Source organism: Rhopilema esculentum, chromosome 16, assembly GCF_057945365.1.
Source record: "Rhopilema esculentum isolate cy_ngs chromosome 16, ASM5794536v1, whole genome shotgun sequence".
Classification (NCBI taxonomy): domain Eukaryota; kingdom Metazoa; phylum Cnidaria; class Scyphozoa; order Rhizostomeae; family Rhizostomatidae; genus Rhopilema; species Rhopilema esculentum.
In genome coordinates this window covers 5303341-5323331 of record NC_142830.1, presented here as the reverse complement: position 1 = coordinate 5323331, position 19991 = coordinate 5303341, and the positions used below count along the sequence as shown (strand labels likewise).

The following is a 19991-nucleotide window of genomic DNA, read 5'->3' as shown; positions in this document are numbered from 1 at the left end:
TATGCCAATATATTCATGACAACAATAGAATAACATATCTTGAGCAATGTCCCGATGGGTCGTAGTCCAATATTTTGGAAAAGATTTATCAATGACAAAGTTTTCGTCTGGCAACAAAAGCTTGAAAGCATACAGGAATTTATTCTATATCATCCACAAAAAATGAAATAGATGCTAAAAACAGTATACAGTCGACTCCGCTTATAATCACACCGCTTAAAGTCACACTACTGGTTACAGTCAGATCAAATTTAAACCCAAATATGCAAAACGATTCAATAAAATTAAAATCCAAATAGCTCTATTTACAGTGTCACACTCGGTGTGCAGTCACAAGTTTTCAAGCAGGGGTGGCGCTAGAGACAAACCTTCAAGGTGCCGAAGTTTATATTCTCCGTAACTGCCGACGCTGGATGTGTCAAATTGCCGACAGAAAAAAAATTCGATTTTCCCCATATAGCAGGCAGGGCCGTCCCGAGGCAAGCCTCGTTGGGGGGGGGGGGTGAAATACAAATTTACCTGATTAAAAAATTATTGCCTGAAACTTTTTAGCTGGTGTCACAAACCTCTGCAATACATTTTGTCAATCTAACTCTGTATGATAATAACCGACTTTTCTTATAGTCTCGTCAAATCTCTATATCGGGACGGGCAAAATATATAGTTACTACCTGAGGCGGCACCATGGTTGCCGCCGAAGGGGCAGGAAATTTTCAAATTGTGATGCTTCTAGTTCCCTGGAAAATGCGCTCTTTTAAGCAAATTTCACTAAAGCAATCCTCCTAATCCTATTGAAAATTATTGTCTTTTTGCAAAACTTTTTTACAGCAGATAAAAACAACAATTTCGCCGTGGTCTTGAAAAATACCAGGTTGTCAGTTACTTCTAAATTTAGATCCTTCTCTCCATCTTAGCATGCCTTTTGAATGTTAAGAAAAATCTGGAGCTCATAGTGAATTGCAGTTGACGCTTCTACTGAGAAACTTTAGAAGAAATGGACACGAGGCACAATTTTACCTAAGATTGCTTGATCCTTTATAGATTTTATGACATGAAGGTCTCTGAAATACCTAAAGCGTTTCTTCCACCGAGCGGATTTTACCTGAAATTTCCTATTGAGATACTATTGGGGTGGATGTGACAACTCCCCAGTCGCGATGCCCCTGAGCAGCACCTCCAATGAAGGGGCACCGAAGGGTCATGGCCCCCACTTTTTTACAAAGCAATAGAGCATTTTTCCAAAATCTTTTGCTGTGGGTGCAAAATTCTCCCTTGCCCCCCTCCCCGCCCCCACTTTCCAACCTGTGTCGGAGTCCACGAGATTTTCTCGGCAATTTGTGCCTTAAAAGAAACTTAATGCGCAAATATTGCCTATTGTTGAATATTTCTTCCTATCTATGGTGGAAGAAGTTAATCGATGATTTTCTCTAAACCATTTGTTTGTCGCAAGCTATGCAGTGAACAGTCGAGAGGAGCACGATGTTATTGTGGGTCATGCGAAGGAGCACCATGAAATTAAGTCATAGCTTTCACGGAAGCGACAGGATATAATGCAACTTAATGGATATAATGATAATAAAATTGCCGAAGAAAAGCCATTGAGAAAACCATAAACCAGCCAGTGCAATTTTCTCTTCGATTATTTATGTCATTCAAACAACATGTAAACCGGGTGACATCCATCAAGTTGTTATGCAATAAGTTTTATGTTTTAGTTGAAGTCGCTTATAGTCGCATTTAAAGTTGCCGTTAAATGAAAGTCGTTTAGTTATTGGAAGCTTCGTTGAAACTGCAGTCGTTTGATAATCAAAGAAAACTTTGGTACATATTTTGTTGTCCTTCTTTCGTCTACGTTCATCTGTAAAACCATATAGTTTTACAAAGTGCCGACGGTATTGAGAAAGCAAAAATTGATTGGCTGCCGACGTGGGGGCTAACAAAAATCCAGGGGGGGGCTAAAGCCCCCCCTTGCCCCCCCATGCCGCCACTCCTGTTTTCAAGCAACATCTGGTGTGACTATATTAGGATTTACTGTAGTATTTCTGTTCTGATACACGCCGCTTTAATTTGGGCACACTACTTTGGCAACAAACTTGATTCCAGATCTCTCTCGGCACAAGGCTGTATGGCAATGCCCGTTTTGGATTACACCATTTTTTCTCAGTTTTCTGGCAAGCGGTGCTTGTCTTTTCCGTATGGTTTTTAAAATAAAATGCAAATATTGACCAAAGGTGTAACATTTCAGTCATCAGTTGAAGGACATCAGAATCTATTTAGAAATCCATTCCATTTCATCCAGCCTAAGATCACGCTGGCATCTCCTCTATTTCGTTTCACTAGTAGTCTGTATTATTTTACTTTTGGACCAGACAAATTCAAAGCATGACTAAAGCAAAGTATAGCAAAGTGGTCCGTCAAAATGACAAGGAACAATGGCATTAACATACAAAATCTTATTTTCAAGGAACAATGACTTCCCATATATTTTAGTATTGAAAGCGATGTTGCTAGAAAATATCTACTTTAGTGTTTTAATGTTTAGGTTTTGAAAACTATTTGGTAAAAGATTAAAAAAAGATGAAAATGCTATCAACGTTTCAAAACGACGTATTAAGCCGACTTATGCCTTCAGTTTCAGAGCAAAGTTGCTCCCAGGAATTAAAACAGGGCGTAGCCCTAACGGCGACCCTGTTTATGACATAATCTATGTTTCCAATTCCCTGTATGCTATTTCGTAAATATGAATTGAAATAAAGTTCATTGAAATCCAAAGGTCTAGGTGACGTAAAGAAGGATTTCCGAAAGATCGTAAGCGCACTTGAGAAAACATTGAAAGGAGTAGCCCCTCCCTCCTACGTGAGCATTGGCTGTCATTCACTAGTTACAGGGCCTTTTCCAGCATACTAACTAGGGGCAATTGCCCCCTGCAGTCCTTATGACTTTCTATTGTTTTAAACAACAGGCTATTGTCCTTCTTATAAAAAAACAAAGGTTTGCCCCCACAGCTTATTGCCTTTGGAATAGGCTATGACTCGTTAAAGCAGTACCATGGAGACTTTAACGAGAGGGAGGTCTTTCAGAGAGGAGGCTTAGCGGTGGCTTGAACACAAAATCATTGCTTCTTGCTACAGTTGCTTTTGGTAAAAGAATCGTTACCGATCAATCTTTTCATTTCTTGTGAAAATCCCTTCTGCAGAAGGAATCTTTCATTGAAAATAGACCTCATCGAAAAATTGGGAACATGACCCTTCCTGTTCCAGGGCTTCTTGATTCCCCCAAAAGAAATAATCCAGTATCATCGTAAGCCAAAATCTTTTGCCAGAATTCTCTGTAGAACCTGCCCAGTCTGCGTTTATGTAAGCCTGAAACAATGATTAGAGGTTGGCCCGCATCCAGAATTTTCAGTTATTAATAACCATAATGACGAAACCAACATTGTTTGTCGATGGATTTAGTTAGTTATTCTGCCAACTGCCAACAAGCCATCTTGATTTCATAAATATATATTAGGCGTTAAAACATTTGAAAGTCGGCGCTTAGGGTTACATTCAATGATAGATATTACAGTTTAGAAAGTGTCACAGCTCCCTAGCAAATTGCATCAATTCTGGGAGACTGGGATGCTTGCTGATGTGCTTAGATGCTGGTGTGTTTTGTTGCAAGAGGGCTGGGCTGTCGGGGTACTGGGGGCCCAGCCCAGGTTGGACTGGGGTGAAAATGTCCACCCCAGTTTCCCCAGAAGTCGATTTTCAAATTTCTCGAGATCCGGTGAAAAACCATTGGAGGGGGGGGAGGGGTGGTGGAGTTGGGCTTATCAGATCGATTTCGATTTTCACACTGGCAAAAAAGCCAACGTTACGCAAAATGCTGCTTGAGAAAGTTGCTTGTCAAAAAATTTCCAAGATTTTCCAAGAGTCTTAATGGCGTGGCCGAGAAAATTTGGTTTTTGTCCTCCCCAGTTTTGTCGAGCTGGCGATGCCACTGGCCCAGGCCGTCAAGAGTAATTTGGGAACCCGGGAAAATCATTCTAATGGGCTCCACAAATATGTTGCACTTTGGCCAAGATGAATTCTTATTTCATGACTATTTTCAAGCTCTTTGGGGTTTGGATTTTTATAAAACTGATGCTTTCTAAACGCTCTTTTCAGTTGCCTGGCATGTCACCAACTTGCATTTTAAATCCTTGCTTTCTGATTCATCAAATGCGTTCTTGATCTTTTGCGCTACTGATGTTCGGGTTTTCACGTAAATTTTCATTGCGTAGTCGATTAAGGTTTTGGTTTAGTGTAATTAAGCCTTAAAATGTATCTTGTGACTTGGTGACGCAGCTTTTCTGTTTACCATATTTTCTAATTGCTTCGATTATAATAATTACACTTTCGTTTGAGCCAACTGACGTAAATTGAACAGAGCATCGTCATTGGTAGTTTATTTTGGATTAATTAGTTTACAGTATATATATAGAACGTTGAGATTTTGTTATTGCGTGCGTGCAACTGGGGGTGGTTGTGCGAACCCAGCTGTGATTTGCTGAATGATATGAAATGTGAAAAGCTCAAATGACTTTTTCTTCAGTGTTTTCTCTGGAATACAAAGTTTAAAAAGAATCAGCAAGATAGATCCTGAGAGGTCTAAAAATCTGGTCCACCGAACCTAGATGCATTTGTGTTTCAGTGAATGAACTATGGATGAACTGAAGAAGAAGAGAAACATCAGAGGAGGACATAGAGCTTTTGCAACGCAGTTGATCAGACAGATTGAAGATAGTCTGGAAGATCAATTGAAGTTGAAGCAGCTTGAGATACAGCTGGATGAGAAATTTGAAGTCTTAGGAAAATTGGATGACGAAATTTTGGGTCTTGTAAGCGAAATTGATGAAGATGGTTTGGGATGCTCACAAGAAATTTCTGAGGCTGGAGAGATGAAGGAAAAAATAAATCTAGCGCTGCTCAAGTTGAAGAGTTTAGTGAAGAATGAGAAGCAGTTGGAATCGCAGAAGCCTAATTTAACAAGACATGGCTCAGAAGAATCAGTTTATTCTGTAGAAAGTTCAGCGTCGTCAGCAACTCGTAAAGTTCGTGCGAAGCTACCGAAGTTGGAACTGAAAAAATTTAGTGGCCGCCCCCAAGATTGGCAGGAGTTCTGGGATAGTTATAAAAGTGCGGTTTACGAAAACGAAGAGATTTCAAAGATTGACAAGTTTTCGTATTTGAAGCACTATTTGGAAGAACCTGCGAAAAAAGTAATTGCTGGACTTGCTTTGACTGAAAAAAATTATGACGTAGCTGTCGATTTGCTTGAACAGAGATTCGCGCGACCAACGACGATAAAAAGGGCACATATCAACGAGCTTCTGAATTTAGATGCGGTTTTCAATGAAAAACATGTTAAGAAGATGCGAGAACTTTATGATACTATTGAGACACACCATCGTGGATTGAAAGCCCTAGAGGTCGACGAAATATCATACTCGAACATAGTTGTACCTGTTTTAATGGACAAGGTTCCAGAGGCTGTTCGCCTGAACATGATTCGAGGAAGTAAGAATCACCAAGAATGGGATATGGAAGAAATGCTTGTGGCTTTTCGAGAAGAATTGGAGATTCGTGAACAGCATGTTTCGATTTCAATGGCTTTGGGAAATGGGACCGTTTCTGGCAGGACGTCATCAGAACGGCGCAGTGAGATGAAACCGAGGTTTCCTGGTCGAACAACAACAGCGAGTGCGTTGTTCACGAAACAAGATGGTGGGTTTGTGAGAAGAAAGTTCTGCGTATTTTGTAAAGAAGATCACGAAGAAGCCGATTGTCACAACGTCAGGAACAAGGAAGAAAGGAAGGATCTTGTTTTTAAATATGGACGTTGTCTTTTGTGTTTAAAAAAGGGACACAGAGCTTATCAGTGTCATTCGAAGGAAAAATGTAAGTTGTGTAACAAACGACACCATGTTGCAATTTGTAATGTTGTTGGTAGTCAGCCTAGTGCTAACCAAGCTCGTGTCAAGACTGCTGATACTACTGTTACCACTTCTTGTGTAAGTAATATAGATTCTGGGGGGAGAGCAGTTTTGCAAACCGCCAAGGCCATAGTTACAGGTAGCATAAGGAATGTTAAGGCACGTGTTCTTTTTGACTCAGGTAGTCAGAGGAGTTTTGTAACACGAAGTATGGTAGAAAAACTTGGTTTGAACCCCATTAAGCAAGTGCGCTTAGGTATAAAGACATTTGGATCGCAAAATATGGATGAGAAGATAAGAGATGTGGTCGAGTTAGAGTTGAAAGGAGTTGAAAGTGGAGGGAAAGTGAAAATACAGGCCTTTGTTGTTAATGAAGTTTCAGAAATACGCAATGAACATGTTGAAATATTGAAGTATGATTATAAGCATCTTACTAACTTGTGGTTTTCAGATATTTGTAGGCACAAAGATTCCCTTATTATAGACATTTTAGTTGGAAGTGATTGGCTTTGGACGCTTCAAGATGGTCGTATAATACGAGGGGAGCCAGGAGAGCCTGTTGCCATTCATACTAAGATTGGATGGGTTGTGTCAGGGCCAATAAAGGGTAAGTTAACTGATTTGGCAGAATCTTGTTCTTCAAATTTGGTTGTAAATGGTAATGGTATAATAGTTAATTTGATGCACCAGAATAAGGAACAGGAATTAGAACAAGACATTAAAAAACTGTGGGATCTTGAGACTTTAGGAATTAAAAGGCAAGATAAGGTGCATGAAGAATTTTTGGATAATATAGAGTTTAAAGGAGATAGATACTCAGTTTGTTTGCCTTGGAAAATGGGGCACAAGCCCCTTTCTACTAATTATACTCTTAGTCTCAACAGATTGAAGGGGCAGTTGAAAAAGCTCAAGGAGAAGCCTGCAATAATGGAAACCTATGATGGGATTATAAAGCAACAAGAAAAGGATAGAATCATTGAAGAGGTTACAAGTCTTGAGCCAAGTGAGAAGCTTAGTTATCTGCCACACCATGCCGTTGTACGAAATGATGCAGAAACAACAAAGGTAAGAATAGTATATGATGCCTCTGCAAAAGATAGGAAGTCAGGTACCTCTCTAAATGAGTGTTTACATGTTGGACCACCATTAAATCCACTTTTGTTTGATATCATGATAAGATTCAGAGAAAATAAGATTGCAATAACATCTGATATCGAAAAGGCATTTTTGAATATTGAAGTGGATAAAAAGGATAGAGATTGCTTGAGGTTCTTATGGGTTGATAGTTCTTGTGATAGTGAACCAAACATTAAAGTTTACCGCTTTAACCGTGTTGTTTTCGGAGTAAATAGTTCTCCTTTTTTGTTGAATGCTGTTGTAAGACATCATTTAAGCACTTATGAAACAGCTGATCCAGAGTTCTCAGCAAAATTGTCTAGAAGTTTCTATGTAGATGACCTAGTGTTAGGATGTTATGATGTAGAAAGTGGTAAAGAACTCTACAATAAGGCAAAGAAAAGAATGTTAGAGGCAGGATTTAACTTAAGGAAATGGAAGAGTAATGATCCACAACTTGCACAATATTTTAAGGTTATGGAAGAAACTGGGAAACATCCTGCAGATGGAGGGGGTGAATGTAGCTATGTAAAGGAAATGCTAGGGGAAGAAATTTCAGACACTAAGAGTAAAGTTTTGGGAATAACATGGGATATGTTGAAGGATAATTTGGAATTTGAGTTGACAAAAATAGAGAACAGTGTTCCAAATTCACCTGTTACTAAGAGAACCATCTTAAGCATGATTTCCAAACTTTTTGACCCTTTAGGACTTGTGAGTCCAATTATTGTAAGTGCAAAGGTTTTGTTTCAGGAATTATGCACCTTGAAGTTAGGATGGGATGATGAAGTACCAGTAGAAATGCTCAATAAATGGAATAAATTTGTATGTGATTTAAGTTCAGTGGGTGTTATTTCCTTACCAAGATGTTTATATGAAAAAAGTACAGATAAGGTAAATAAGTGTTATTTACATGGGTTTGCAGATGCCAGTAAGAAGGCTTACTGTGCAATGGTTTATTTAGTATACGAGACTGATACTGGAATGCATTCAAGATTGATTTGTGCTAAGACAAGGGTTGCTCCGCTTAAGGAATTAAGCATTCCAAGGTTAGAACTTATGTCAGGTCGTATTTTATCTACACTTGTGGAGACTGTGTATAATGCGTTAAGCCCACAAATTAAAATAGACGGTTGTAGGTACTGGTTAGACAGTAAAACAGCATTATACTGGATAAATAATCAAGGTGAATGGAGGCAATTTGTACAACATAGGGTCAATGAGATTCTGAAAATTTCTAAAAAGGAAGACTGGGGACATTGTATTGGAGTTTGTAATCCAGCAGATTTGGGTTCTAGGGGAGTCTCTGCAACAATTTTAAGAGATAGCAGACTTTGGTGGGAAGGTCCTCATTGGTTGTCCATGGAGAAGGGAATATTTAACAGAACTCAGGGAATTTCATAGAAATAACAGGAATGGAGAAATAATTGTGTCCGTCGGGGATATAGTATTGGTGCAAGAGGAACACGTCAAAAGAAATTCATGGAAAATGGGGAAAATCGTGGAACTTGTGCAAGGAAAAGACGGTGTTGTTCGGGGTGCAAAGGTAAAAGTATGTGGTAGTGGTAAGTCAGAAATTTTATCTCGACCTTTGCAAAAACTTTTTCCTTTTGAACTTGCAAGAATGAACGAAATCGCAGGAAAAAGTACGGACATCGAGAGGAAAGAGAACGAAGTACGGGAACAGAATGCTTGTGAATTTTCACCTATTCCAATTTGTCCTAATCGCGTCGTAGAACCCCAGCGTAGGAAATCTAAACGCGCAGCAGGTCAGGATTCGCAGTGGAAAACCCGTTTGATGCTTGACTCTTAACGAGTCAAGGAGGGGAGTGTGTTCGGGTTTTCACGTAAATTTTCATTGCGTAGTCGATTAAGGTTTTGGTTTAGTGTAATTAAGCCTTAAAATGTATCTTGTGACTTGGTGACGCAGCTTTTCTGTTTACCATATTTTCTAATTGCTTCGATTATAATAATTACACTTTCGTTTGAGCCAACTGACGTAAATTGAACAGAGCATCGTCATTGGTAGTTTATTTTGGATTAATTAGTTTACAGTATATATATAGAACGTTGAGATTTTGTTATTGCGTGCGTGCAACTGGGGGTGGTTGTGCGAACCCAGCTGTGATTTGCTGAATGATATGAAATGTGAAAAGCTCAAATGACTTTTTCTTCAGTGTTTTCTCTGGAATACAAAGTTTAAAAAGAATCAGCAAGATAGATCCTGAGAGGTCTAAAAAACTGATATTAATACTGAATAAAAGGATCAAAGGTTTTTAGTAGCTGTTTCAACAGGGCCTTTGACAAAAGGGGGCCGGAGGGGCCATGGCCCCCCACTTTTTGCGAAACAATAGAGCTTTTCCAAAATCTTTTGTTGAGGGTGCTAGATCTTTACTTGGCTCCCTTCTTTCCAATCTGTGTTGGAGCCCTTATTAAATGGGAACATATTTTTAAAGATTTCTATGAATAAAGTGCTTTCTAAAGTGGAATTTAAACACACCCTTTTAACGTGCAGGTTTTTTATAAAAAGGTTCTTGAATGCCAGTTCTTAGTGTATGGAATTTCTTTCTTCAAACAGTTAGCAAGCTATCTTGAAAAAAATTGGAAAGTAAGGCAAGTAGATGTAGAAACATACAAACATCGTGCTAAAGTAGGCCCTTGATTCAAATGTTTAATTACCTAAACGATTAACTATGACCATGACAACAAACCAAAACTCAGATTTTGGGATAGTTGGAGGGTCATGGTAGCCAACCTTCTGATAGAAGATGGTACCTGATGATGATGAAACGATTAACCCAATGTTCCTTCGTGGCCTCTTTGTAAAATACAATTTAATTCTTCCCTCTAATAAACCCTCGATCTTTGAAATAAATGGAAGAAAAGGACATAAGACAAAGGCAAGTAGATGCAGTGGCGGATTTAAGAGGGGGAACTAGGGGCAGTTGCCCCTCCCTCGACGAGTTGAAGCAAGTTTAGCGCCCCTTTTTGGAAATTGTGCGCCCCTTTTGAAGAATGAGAATTAGGTGAAAAAGTTTCTGAGACCGATAGGTTGATTTGCTTCAGGGATTTGTTGAACAATAATTATCTTTTGTTATATTGATTCGTATCTACATCCGCTTCCTGTTCCGCAAAAGCGGTTATACATCATGTGACTGTAATGAGTTTAGTGTGTCTCGCTTGCTGAAGTTGTGTTCGCTATTATTATTGAGTTTTGTTATGTTGTCAGATATACACTCGTGATTTCTTTACGCTATTTCTGCGAAACTCGACATAACTTTAAATTAACAGGTTATGGGCCCAGACACTTTTCATAAGTTTTTTCGTCTGTACATGGCTTAGATATTTGCTCCGTACATAAATAAATCAGAGGAAGTCTGTTGGAATATTTCGCTGTAATCATGGCAGCCGAAGACAGTGGTTTTAAAGTTGAAAAACTGAATGGAGAGAACTATCATAGCTGGAAGTTCCAGATGAAAATGTACCTTATCGGAAAAGATTTATGGGAATTAGTTACGGGAGAAGAAACCCTGAATGCCGCAGCAAATCCTGAACAGCAAAGGAGATTTCGAAAGAGGGAAAATGTGGCCCTCGCGACAGTGTGCCTGTCTGTTGAAACAAGTTTACAAATTTATGTTCGATCTGCTAAGAATGCTAAAGAAGCTTGGGACAATCTTGAACAACATTTTGAACGAAAATCGCTATCACAAAAAATATTCTACCGCAGGAAGCTATATTCTGCACGAATGGGAAAAGGAGCGAAAATGATCGACCATATAAATTATATTAAAACACTTGCCGAGCATTTGGAAGCAGTGGATGACGAAATAGCTGAAAAAGATTTGGTTATCATTTTAATAAGCAGTCTACCTGAGGAATACAATTATTTGATCACTGCTCTAGAAACAATTGCTGAAGAGAAATTGAGTTGGAACTATGTTCGTGACAGATTAATTCACGAATATGATAAAATGCAGGGCGGAAGTGAAGGGACAGTGAGTACTCCAAAAGCTGAGGCGTGCCAAGATGCATTATTTACAAAGAAATTAACAGAACACAAGAAAATAAATAATTGCAAGAAATTTCAATGCCATTATTGCAAAAAGCCCGGACACTTTGCCAGGGATTGCTTTGAAAAGAAAGCTGATGCAAAAAATAACCCCAAGAACGTAACAGCAAGTATGGCAGAAACAAAACAAGAAAATGGCAAGGTAAATGAAGAAACAGCAACTGAGATTGCGTTAGCTGTGGGTAATACTCCATCAGATAAAGATGACTGGTGGATAGACTCGGGGGCATCACAGCACATGACCCCTGTTAAAAAGGGGATGTATGGATATACACCATTCAAGAAACCAATAGAAGTGAAGCTTGCTGATGATACTGTAATTTTTGCTTATGGAAAAGGGGAATTGCAGCTTGTTTTGTATGATGGCAAAGACAAGGTGAATGCAACCCTGAAAGATGTACTTTACGTACCAAAAATACAGAAAAACTTGCTATCTTTGCCTTCTATCACTGACAAAGATGCAGAAGTGCAGTTTAAAGGTCAACATTGCAAGATAATCATCAATGGCAATGTATACAGTATTGGCCACAAGCATGGAAAACTGTATAAATTGAATGTAGATCCCGAGCAATCATGCTGTTTTGGATCAACTGTTGCAAATGATGACAATGCACTTTGGCATTATCGCTATGGACACCTTGGTTATGACAACCTGAAGCTGCTGCACAACAAATCTATGGTAGATGGGCTGAGCTGGAAACCAAATGAGCAAACTGATAGAAAATGTGAAGGCTGTGCCTATGGGAAACAAAGTCGCCAACCATTTTCAAAGAACTTTTCACAGAAGAATACTCAGCCTTTAGAACTCATACACAGTGATGTGTGTGGTCCCATGAATGTCACTTCAGTGGGAGGTTCAAGGTATTTTGTCACCTTCATAGATGACTGTACTCACTACACTACTGTGTACATGCTAAAGAAGAAGAGTGAAGTACTGGATAAATTTAAAGAATTTGTTGAGTCATCTGAAAGACTGATTGGAAAACAAGTAAAGAAGCTTAGATCAGATAATGGAGGCGAATACATTTCAGAAGAATTTGCTGAATATTGCAAAAGTCGTGGAATACTGCACGAAGTCACGGTTCCCTACACACCACAGCAGAATGGCGTTGCTGAACGCATGAACCGAACAATCATAGAAACTGTAAGGTCAATGCTACATCATGGTAATCTTCCATTGAGTTTTTGGGCAGAGGCTGTGTCTACAGCAAATTACATCAGAAACAGAAGCCCAACATCATGTTTGAAAGAGAAAACACCACATGAGTGCTGGTATGATGAGAAACCTGATGTAAGCCATTTCAAAGTATTTGGCTGTAATGCTTTTGTCCATGTGCCAGACCAAAAAAGAAGCAAACTGGACAAAAAGTCTATGCATTGTATCTTTGTTGGTTACCCTTTTGGCTGTAAAGGATACAAGTTGTACAATCCTGAAACAAAGCAGATGATAAGAAGTCGTGATGTCATATTTCTGGAGAATTCCTTCGAACACAAACTGTTTGACAATGAAAAGGGATTAACAGAACTGTTAACTACTGACAAGAAAGATTTATCGTCTGATGCTTTGCATTTCAAGGCCGTACAAGATGCCAACAAGAGTAAAGATAATGAAGAACTTGCAGAGAATCAAGAAGAAGAAAATGCTGTACCAGAAGAACTGCATCAAAGACCTCAAAGAAACAGAGTTGCTCCTGAAAGATTAGGAAGTATAACGGGTGAATGGTGGCAACATGAAGATTTGGACTGTGCAAATATTGCAGTGCAGGACAGTGAAGAGCCTAAAAGTCTACAAGAAGCATTGAACAGTAAATTCGCAACACAGTGGAAGGACGCCATTGACAGTGAATATGAATCATTAACCAAGAACAACACTTGGGAGCTAGTTGATTTACGACCTGACAAGAATGCTGTTGGCTGCAAATGGATTTTTAAGATCAAGAGGATTGCAGATATCCTTACTAAAGCGCTGCCTAAAGAAAAGTTTGAAAAATTGCGAAACTTGATGGGTCTTAGATTAAAGGACTAAGAGAAGATACTCATCAAGGGGGACTGTTGAACAATAATTATCTTTTGTTATATTGATTCGTATCTACATCCGCTTCCTGTTCCGCAAAAGCGGTTATACATCATGTGACTGTAATGAGTTTAGTGTGTCTCGCTTGCTGAAGTTGTGTTCGCTATTATTATTGAGTTTTGTTATGTTGTCAGATATACACTCGTGATTTCTTTACGCTATTTCTGCGAAACTCGACATAACTTTAAATTAACAGGATTACCTCAAAGATATGTTGATATTCTGAAAATGGATCCAAAATTGTTGTATACAGCGTACTCTCGTCACAATTTTTTGAAAATTTTTCAGCGCCTTCAATTACCCTTCAAATTTGCTCTGGATCCGCCCCTGAGTAGATGTCATATTTTGGAAAGAGATGGTGTTTGGCGCAGGAGGATTTTTTTGAATAGAGGAATTACGAAAATAACTGAATACAAATATTTATTCTAGGAAATGGAAAACTATTTATGTGCCCACCTGTGAAGACCTATTTGAAATGTAGGCCTCCCTGGCCTCCCTTATGTAAAGTTATTACATTACATTCTTGACCTACCGTCCTTTTTGCTGTTGTTTGTCGGGATGCGTCGGGAAAGTCAACTTTTTTATATTTGCCATGACCATCGAGAATGCTTGCCGATGGCCCGGTTTTTATATATCGTAAGCCATCGCAGACAATCATAAACTGTCATAGACCATCAGGAAACCGTATCGGGGATGATCGCCGACGAATAACGATTTATGAAAACCAGGCTTAAATCCGATAGAAAAGTTGACAAGCTAATAGAATTTGTCTAAGGTATGGAGTGTTTCTACTGTATTAACCTGTCAAAGATTTTAAGCTAACCAATCAAAGTTCCAATCAGTGACGCATATTCAGTTTCCATGCTTTTCAAATATTACCATACCGCGCTTTTCCGGTCTCATAACGTAATTGCCTGCGATTTGACATTCGAGAGCAGCTAGCCACGGTCAGAGATAAGAAATCACATACAATGTTGGTCAGTTGCTCAGTAACGGCTAGTTACCGAGGGTTAATCTCAGTCAATAATGGTTCCATGTGGTCAATTTGGCCTAAAGTAGGCCATGAACATTAAGCAGGGGCAATTATTGATTAAAAAATGACAAGTTGGGAATTTGTTTTCTGAAGTGTATTTACAGACACTATAACCTAAGAATGTATCCTTGTCTCGTGCCTTTTTTTCATGATATCATCTTCAAACTCAAAAAAGTTTTCAAGAAACAAATGATACAATATGATTTTATTTTGGTTTCTCAGTTGATGAAGAGAGATTGTAAATTTACTTGAAACTGGAAAACTTTTTCTTTTTCCTACGATAAGCATTATTCCTCGTTTCTTTTTTCAAACAGGAAAAATATGGAAGGTATAGCAAAAAGAGGTCAGTTAAAACATCAGACAAGAGGCATCTTTGAAAGGTTCGCTCGGAAGTCAAAGCTCGGTCATAGAAATTCAGAAAAAGCACCCAAGTCGCATCATGATACAACTAGTGGTCCCTTTTCTTTATGTAAGAAATTAAAACGTTGACCCCCATCTACGTAAGCCGGTGTTCAATACCTTCAAATCTTCAATTTATTTCCTTCTTTATCAAGTTTGTCTTAAGGAGACACTTACTTTCGTAGTGAGTCTACAAGTTATAAGAAAATTTGCAATAGAATCAAACTTTGTTAGCAGCAAGGACCGAGGTACCGGGGGTCTAGGGGGAAGGTGGCAGGGGGGTCAGGCGGCCTTAGCCACCCCCCAAAAAACGTAGCTGGTGTAAGTAAAATACATTTGATTCGTAAAATATGGCTGTTTCTACACCTATTTATCAGGGCTGCCCCCCTCCCCCAAACAAAAAGTTGTATCTCGGTCTTTAGTAGCAGTCTAGGTTTTTTCAATGCTTAAACTTTCTTAGAACTTTCTATACAAAAATAAGCTAATTTTTCCTTAACTTGGTATTTTAGATTATTACTTGATTCTTCAGCATGGCCAAGTATGGGCATTATTGAGGCATTAACAATTCAGTGTAGGTACTGATTCTAGTCTCAGTCAAGAGAAATATAGGCATTGTTGAAACCCAGAAAGAATTTAAGTAGGCAAAGACAGAAAAATAGTTAACTAAACTTTCTTAAATTCTCATAGGGCCTAGAATTATTTTCTTAAAAGCCACTTTAACTGTAATGGTTCCTCTTTGTGTTGCAGACGCTCTCCAAGTGGCACCCATAGCGCCTGAGATGCCTGCGTACTGCTATACAATCGAAGGCATGTCATGCAACAGAGAGAGCAGGCATCACGAATTTCAGATCGAAGACCTAATAAAAGCGAAAAGAAGAGAAATGGTTAAAAAATTGATCACAATCATATAAAAAAGTCAGATAAATAAAAAGCCTTAACTCAGCCCTACTGACTTAGGTTAACGAAAGACGAAGTAACAATAGAACCATTTTAATCTTTGATATCAATTCGACTACTTTGCTGACGTCATCTTCATGATCAGGAAACTAAAAAATTGGTTTCCATGAGAAATCTATGGAACGCTTATGGGAGTGTCCAAATTGTTATCAAGAACCCATGTCAAATAATACCTTTTGAGCTACAAGTAAGGCGAAAAATCTAAAAACATCAATGGAACCCTACACAAACATTTGAAACCCAGGAATGAAATATTTTCAAAGAAATTGTGAAAAGCTTGTAACTGCTCCAAAAATTAAAATTTAGTCTCATTATCATTATTATGCATTCATAAAGTTGCAAATGGAATGTTCTCCTGATATTAAGTGGTATAACCTCAAAGTGTATGAAATCATAGACTAATACAAGTGAACTTACGGAATATCGACAACAAACAGCTTCAACAATCACTGGAAATGAATCTTCATTTTTGGCATATTTGCACGCTTGTGAACATCTCACTAACATGCCACGCCTTGATGACTAATATTTTGCCGATATATTTTCCAAGAAGACAACAGTTGAACCAATCCCTGGCATTGATTTGAAAATAGATATATTGTGGCTAAAAGCGATATCCTAACTTAGTTCATTCCTTCAGTGCAATTAAGAAGCAGTTTGAATAGCCAAGTTACATTATTTACACAGGAATTGCTGCACATTATCAACTTGTTTGATAATAACGAGACAGTATGGAATGATTATTTGAATGAAAGAGAAAACAGAGGCTGAAACATGGCACAAAGGTGGTTTCCAGATCACTTGTGATACGAGTTATTCAAACACTGGTAAGTCTGTTATTTTTAGCATCCACACAAGATTCGAGGTGATAAAAGGCAGCATCAAGGTTAATCGACCAAGTAACTATATATACCAACGAAATTGATACGGGGCCGGATGTCTAGTTCCTTTGAAAGAATTACTGGTGGTGAAAGCTGCTATTTTCGTCTTATGCTGTCTGAGAGCATGATTGGCTACCAGTACCAGTAGATAGTTTAGTGGCTGATGACATAAATCCGATTTATAAGATTCTGAGTGATAAATTTGCTCGTTATCAAACTGCTTGTGTGATCCTGAAGTAAACTACAACGTTCAGCTACAACGGAGACATTGCCTGTAGCCTGGAGGCAAGCAATACGTAAGTGTTTGTTTTCAACTGTGATCAAATGCATCTCCCCATCGGCCTAAGTTTCTCTTCATAAGCAATGTTCATCTTCCCTAAAAAACAATCCACAACTTAAAATGAAGAATAGCTAGAGATTCATTTTGAGGCACAGGCCTCACGATGGCGTGCAAGTTAAATATAGAAAATCATTGCCTTCGATCAAAGTGGTTGCAAATTCACATACTTTACCAAATAAGCTCTACATGTTGGTTTCCACCACTTAGTTGAGACAAAAACATATAATTATTTTCTGCATTTGGAATATTTATGAAAGTATATACGCCGTAATACTGCATATTAGGGTTGATTGCATTTTGTTGAAGCAGTAACAACACTCAGAAAGAGAAACGTTTGTCTGAGTTCACATTCCGATAGTGGACATTTATTGATAGAATACATTCTTTTTATTATTGATATTGTTAACGGAATGTCAATGTAACATAATACGATCTCTTGGTGTTTAAATTTTCGCAATGATTGCCCGATTAAGTGCAATAAAATTATGCCCGATTATGTTGTTATTATAAACCAGTGATATTTAAAAATATCCACAGGTTCGCAATGAGCGACGAAGGGAATGTCAGTTGTATGATGTATTTTCCCCCTCTCTGGTCATTTCAATATATTTACGCCGAGAAATCAACCGTTTATTTTGTGGCTGTGATTTGGCTGCAGTGGTGTAGCAGCTGAAGGTGACCGAGCGCGGACGATTTTTGTCCTGCTATGCACCGAAAATTTGCGCCAAAAAATTATATACTTGGCGTACTGGCCGATTATAGACAATCATACCCGCTCGAATATCAGCAACAGCGGATATATACTCAAATGTTATAGTTTTGTGTAAATAATTTCTAAATGTGAATGTAAGCAATAAACGGAAATCTAACCATATAGCTGCCTACTGGACGAAGTGGTATCATTTCGATTCGACTTAAAAGTTCCTCATGTACCAAACAGATCTTCAGAAGAGCAGATACTTGTTTTGAAGCCTGTTATGCAGTAAAGCAATATCATAAATCAAAGAAAGCATTTTGAGGGCCTTGTTATAATGGTTGAAATAGAAAACCGACCATATGCCGCGCAAGAAATAATTCATGCACATTATTTCCCCGAAACATTTGTTAGAGATGAGTAGAGGCAGTTTCTTCTTTAGCTATTGGGCTAAAGTTGAGTGTCTAGGTCCACTTTTCCGACAAAGTGGGTCAACCATCCATTTCGAAGAGGGGCCAGACCCTTATCCGACATCTTCCTTGTAGCTACAGCCCAGGGAGGGTACAAGTCTTATTGAATTAAGATGAATTGGTACCCGACATTCTTAACATGCTCAAAGCAAGGCTTTCATTTGAGGGACTTGTCTCGTCCAGTGCTTTTGGAACGTCTCAATACTGTCATTTTACCTAAAAAACGACTCAATGTTTGTATCCAAATTGAATAGGTTTGTCAGTCAAGGAAATTGAAAGAACAAATGCTTTAAAATCAGATACCGTAGTTCCTTGAATTGCCCTTTTGTATAAGCCCCCTCGAATAAACCCCCACTCTGGAAGGGATTTTTTATAAGGTTTTTTTAAGGGATTTTGCAAGCCAAGATGGGGGCTTATTTCACAGTGCGCCCTTTGACTCAAGTTATTTTCCTCGGAAAACTTGAAAGCTTTCAAAAAGCAAATAATCTTCCCACAGAACTTAAAGTGATTTCAACCATCAATTGACCTGTCAAAAGTTCGTTTGCATAAAATGTTTAGTTTCACCTTCAAATTTAACAAAATTTAAGTTAATTGCAAAGTTTCCCAATTCACCGCAGTTGCAAGATTCATTGCAGGCGAAAGTTCTATCGGTATATTCTGCATGGTTTCCCAAAATCTTTCAAAATAGCATATTTTGTGTTATTGACAGCAGTGTCATAACTGTGGTAGCAGCCAGAAGGTCTACACTCACACTTCAAACCTGGCAAGCGTGTAATTTTTTCAAGCAAGTGCGCAATGCTAGAATTTATTAAATGTCTGTTTGGGGGCCTAGAAGGGGCCTTTACTAGCTGACTCAGCACTTAGACTCTTTTGCCGACTGACTAACGACTGTTTTTCTGTGAAACCCAATAATTGTCACTAACCATATTCGTTTCTTGACTTATGACAAATGCAAATTAGGTTCTTGACTCATGACTAATGCGAATTATTTCGAGTGTCTGATATCGAATAACTGAGAAGGTTCGCACTTTGGAAAAATTAACTTAGCATTACCCTGTGCTCTTTCCATTCAGAATGGTTGTAACTGGATAAAATTATCGAGGGGTTGGCTGTTGGGAACGTTCACGTATTACGTAATCAAAGATTGGAGATTAACACAATAGTTTACGGTCATTACGGCTAGTTGTTAAAGCTTGTTAAATCATAATTTGGGGAAAGGGGATTTTTCCAATATTGCCTATTCTGATTACGTAATATTTGCACATCCCCTGAGTTGTGTCTTTTGAATAATAGCGCCTGTCCCTTGGATCCTCAAATATCCCTTAATAGATTAACCTGCTCTGGGTATGGTACAGGACAATATTTTCTATTTTATTTTGCAACTTAGAATTCAAAGGCATCTTGCTTTTGGTATTTGAAACATTAAAGCCAGAAGTTTTTTGCTAAAAAGAACTTTTGACTAACTGAAGCCAAAATCGTGACTAGTTACTAACAGACCCCTTATTTTTATGCATCGTTTCAAACTTCGGCCTCAAGCAAGTATTGAGAGATTAAATTTTACTCATGGCGAAACCATTTCGTTAAGTTGGCCTCGTTTCTGGTAGTTTTCATAAACATTGTTTCACATGCAAAGAAATATGTCCTTTATAATAAAAAGAGAGTTCTACAACAAAGTATGCTACCACAATGTAACAATCGATACAGTCATATCATACGTTGCAATAATGTGCACTACCACAACGTATATTTCAATCACGCATACTGCAAGAACGTAAATAATTCTCACGTATACTACAAGGAACATATACTATCATAATGCTTTAATCTATCATTATGTATAACTATTACAGCTTATGCTATCATAATTTTACGCTATCAAACATATGATATGATACGACAAACATATGATATTATCAAGAAGTATGATACGACAACGTATTCTACTACAACGTATACTATATGACGGATACCAATAACACGAAACACTTTAGTAACGTATACT

At 38.3% G+C, this 19991-nt stretch overlaps 1 protein-coding gene across 1 annotated transcript; it reads left to right on the top strand.

The window, feature by feature from the left end:
- The first annotated feature begins 4684 nt into the window (after positions 1-4684).
- LOC135693009 (uncharacterized) lies at positions 4685-8476 on the top strand. Its single transcript, XM_065211373.2, has one exon. It carries the CDS (start codon positions 4685-4687, stop codon positions 8474-8476), a length of 3792 nt encoding a protein of 1263 aa, XP_065067445.2.
- Positions 8477-19991: the final 11515 nt, after the last annotated feature.